Source organism: Primulina eburnea, chromosome 11, assembly GCF_022965805.1.
Source record: "Primulina eburnea isolate SZY01 chromosome 11, ASM2296580v1, whole genome shotgun sequence".
NCBI classification, from domain to species: Eukaryota; Viridiplantae; Streptophyta; class Magnoliopsida; order Lamiales; family Gesneriaceae; genus Primulina; species Primulina eburnea.
The window spans coordinates 35,124,113-35,127,672 of NC_133111.1; the positions used below are offsets into that span (position 1 = coordinate 35,124,113).

The following is a 3,560-nucleotide window of genomic DNA, read 5'->3' on the forward strand; positions in this document are numbered from 1 at the left end:
TTTAGCCATCTTTTTTGTCTCATGTTCAGCTCTTTTTGGGTGAAGAAATATTTGAGGCTTTTGTGGTCCGTAAAGATCTTGCATTTCTCGCCATACAAGTAGTGCCTCCAAATTTTCAACGCAAATACGACTGCTGCAAGCTCAAAATCATGTGTCGGATCATTATTTTCATGTACTTTTAGTATCTAGACGCATACGCTGTGACTCAGTCATTTTGCATTAGAACGGCATCCACAAGAGTAGGCTTTGATACCAACTGAAAGAGTTTTTTAACATAAGTGCAAAAAATACGGAGATTATGTGTATCAGATTTTAAGTGTTGAGTATATGTAGGTGTTGTAATACTTATTCACAACATGCAACATAATATATTAATTAAACATATAAATAAACTTTAATAAATAAAATATGACATAATTAATCATGCGGTGTCTTATGACAAAATATTTATTAGAAAATTACAATTAGTTTACAAAATCAATATTAGTGAAATTAATAAAAATATCTTCCTTAACAAGCCAATGAAGTAAATTGCATCCCAAATAAAAAAAAACAAAACCACGGATGCAACAACTGTATTGCCGAAACTGGGAACCACCAATAACTCTTCAACCAATACGTTACACAAGTGTTGTCTTCGAGTGTTTCTAACACTTCACAGCAACACAGCAAACAGCATGAGTCGATCACATAAAATCTTCATTGATGCAATTCTTTGCTCTTCCTGCGGTGTTTCTCTGCTCTCCATTGACTCTAAAAACCACACACCCGCAGCAGCAAGGACCTCTTCTTATATAATTCTTATGCCCTAGAGTTTATTTCTTGTGTAGAGTCCTACACAAATATAGAAACAAGAATTTCATTAGGAAATAAACTCTTTTGAACGACTATATAATATCTAGAGATAAACAACAATATTATAAAAAATCTTATTAGTCTAGAAAAGCAAAATTCTATATTTCAATATCTTAATATTATGAACAAGAAAATAATTAATTAAAGAATAAATATTCCTTTCAATTTTTGTTCACATATATATTACAGAAACCCAATTACATTCGAGGTAGCAAAGAAATTAAAACAGAACCAAAATACAACAAAAACTCCCACACGCACAGACACACACAAAAACACAATATATATTATTGATTATTCTTTTACCAAACCGTCAAACTCCACAATAAGCTTTAATGGGACACTTCGATCTCTTTCCTTCTTCAGTATAAATAAAGTGAACAAATTTGTAGTGATCAAATGGAGTAAATTGCAATGGATTTTGAGCGTCAACTAGCTCTTCCGGCACTTGTATTTTGAGATCCTTAATGAAACAAAAGAGTCCCAGAGAATATCTTTCTTTACTTCCCTTCATTATAACACGATGCCTCGCTGGTTTTATTCTTCCATTACTCCATGCCTATAAATACAAATATTATTTAATTTACGTCAATTTACAGAAACAATTGCAGTAAGATCAAATTGGATATGTTACTCACTTTGGATATATAATTTTTATATGTTTCATCATATCCAGTATGTGAGTATTACTTAATTGGTAAGCATAGAGATTAACACGATTGGTAAATAATATATAAAACTATATATATGTGTGAGTTCATGTTCATAAAACCGATTTTGTTTTTTCCCCCAATTATTATATTAAAACTAAAATGTTGTTCCTTTGTTTCGTTTCCTATGCTTTTGACATTTTCAAATGCTGGTATTGAAAATAGTAAAATGCTTTCTTTAAAAAAAATTAAATATTTTGTAAGATAATCTCTTGAGATCCATGAAATGGGTTAACTCAATTCATACTTAAAGTGAAAAAGAAATATTTTCACATAAAAAAATAATACAAAAACTTCTACAAAACGGTTTCACATGTCAATTTTGTGATATAGATACCTGACCCGACCCGAACCGAACCGACACATGAAAAATATAATTTTTATATTAAAAAATATTACTTTTAATTATAAATATGAATCGGATCGACTTATCTTACGATATAGATTCGTAAGATCGTCTTACAAAAGATCTACTCAAAAAATAATCTTTTTTCATGAAATGGGTGGAGTTGGAGACCTGTATCACAAAATTGACTCATAAGACCATCTCATATCGGTTTTTAATTTTAAAATATATATTATATGTTCTGGATATCAAAATTAATTAAATTTGGTAAATAAATTTCCTAAAACTCGTCACTTTCAGAAAAACAATTAACACAAAATTTCATTAAAACTAATTATTTTACTCAAATAAAATAGAGAACAAATAACTTACCATGCAGGCATCACCTGCCATCACAACGAAAGTGGAAGGCGAGGGATCAACAACCACCCATTCACCTTCTTTAGTCTCAATCTCCAATCCTTTTACTTGTTTCTGATGAAGAATAGACGTGAAGCTCTTATCTGTGTGAGGAACAATTCCTAAATTCGTTTCGTTTTCATTCGGTCCTCGATATTTTATGAATTTTAGCAGATGAGAAGTTGAACCAAGCAAGGATTTATAGCTCTTCTCCACACCATATTCCTGAGATACCATTGTCATCACTATTTGATCCAGTTCTGCAACAATTTTGGAGTATTCCAAAGATATCTTGCTTCAAAAAATAATATAATATTAATGTTATTTTCTTATAATCTTGATGAGACATGAGAAAGATAAACCTAATGTTACTTGAATATGCATCAAAAGTATACCAGAAGCGCTTATTCCCAGAGGGCCATAACAAATTTGTGAACTTCTCGACTCCTTCACGAGTCGTCGAGTTCTCGATGCCAAGACCTTCATACAAAGGTATGAGGGGCACTTGCCCCACATACCCGTGAGAGGGCGTGGTAGAAGTGTTTAACATCTTTACATCCGTGGGGAGATCGAACAATTCTTCCGAGACATCAAAGATTTCTTGATGCGTTTCGGGAGAGAATTTGGTGTAAGTTGCAATGAAACAACCGTAATCTTCAAGTGCACGTACAACATCTTTGCTTGTGGATAGCCAAGAAATAGAACCGGGCTCGATACTTTCCTCGGAAAAGTGTATCATGGGAAGGATAGAACTTGATAAAGAACCCATGGGATAGAGTTTTTGAAGAGGATGGCTATTGGATACTGAGCATAAAATGGTGTATAAATAGTGTATGTATTTATAATCGGTATAAAGTTAAAAACATTTATCTTTGATGAAGCCCTTTTTCCAAAATAATTCCACTCCCTTGAATTTTTCGTTTTATTTTGATGGGAACAAGATTACTAAGATTTATGAATACATTAAAATAATCACCTTTTATAGTTTAGATTTTATTCCTTTTATAATTTTTTTCCAAAAACCATACTGTAATTATCCAATTGCGTTTTCGAATGAAGTCTTATTTAAACATGATTAAGATGTCATTAGTTAAAAAAATTGAAATAATTATTCAGCCTTAGTTCGGAACCACCGAAGTAGGTTCGGAGCTTCCAAACCCATTCACCCGTTGAGGTGTCGAGTCGAGCTTGACACATAGACAAAGCATCAGTTCAGACCTTCCGAACCCATGAACGAAGCTTTCGATCTC

The 3,560-nt window shown here is 32.3% G+C and overlaps 1 protein-coding gene across 2 annotated transcripts; it reads right to left on the reverse strand.

Moving 5' to 3' along the window:
* Positions 1 to 531: 531 nt before the first annotated feature.
* LOC140804787 (probable 2-oxoglutarate-dependent dioxygenase AOP1) lies at positions 532 to 3,235 on the reverse strand. Of its 2 annotated transcripts, XM_073160918.1 has the most exons (4): positions 2,706 to 3,235; positions 2,284 to 2,605; positions 1,162 to 1,414; positions 532 to 834 (listed from the first exon to the last, which is right to left on the reverse strand). In XM_073160918.1, exons 1-3 carry the CDS (start codon positions 3,077 to 3,079, stop codon positions 1,169 to 1,171), a joined length of 942 nt encoding a protein of 313 aa, XP_073017019.1. In that variant the 5' UTR covers positions 3,080 to 3,235; the 3' UTR covers positions 532 to 834; positions 1,162 to 1,168. The 2 variants fall into 2 exon arrangements, with proteins under 2 accessions (XP_073017019.1, XP_073017018.1); XM_073160917.1 differs by lacking the exon at positions 532 to 834 and having other exon boundaries at positions 993 to 1,414.
* Positions 3,236 to 3,560: the final 325 nt, after the last annotated feature.

Bases quoted from the DNA above. Each gene is read 5' to 3' on its own strand.
- LOC140804787 (XM_073160918.1), bottom strand. From the start codon at position 3,079: ATGGGTTCTTTATCAAGTTCTATCCTTCCCATGATACACTTTTCCGAG. The intron at 2,606-2,705 runs GTATACTTTTGA...TATTTTTTGAAG, and splicing joins TCTGGGAATAAGCGCTTCTG to CAAGATATCTTTGGAATACT. The intron at 1,415-2,283 runs GTAAGTTATTTG...TTGTATTTATAG, and splicing joins TGGCAGGTGATGCCTGCATG to GCATGGAGTAATGGAAGAAT.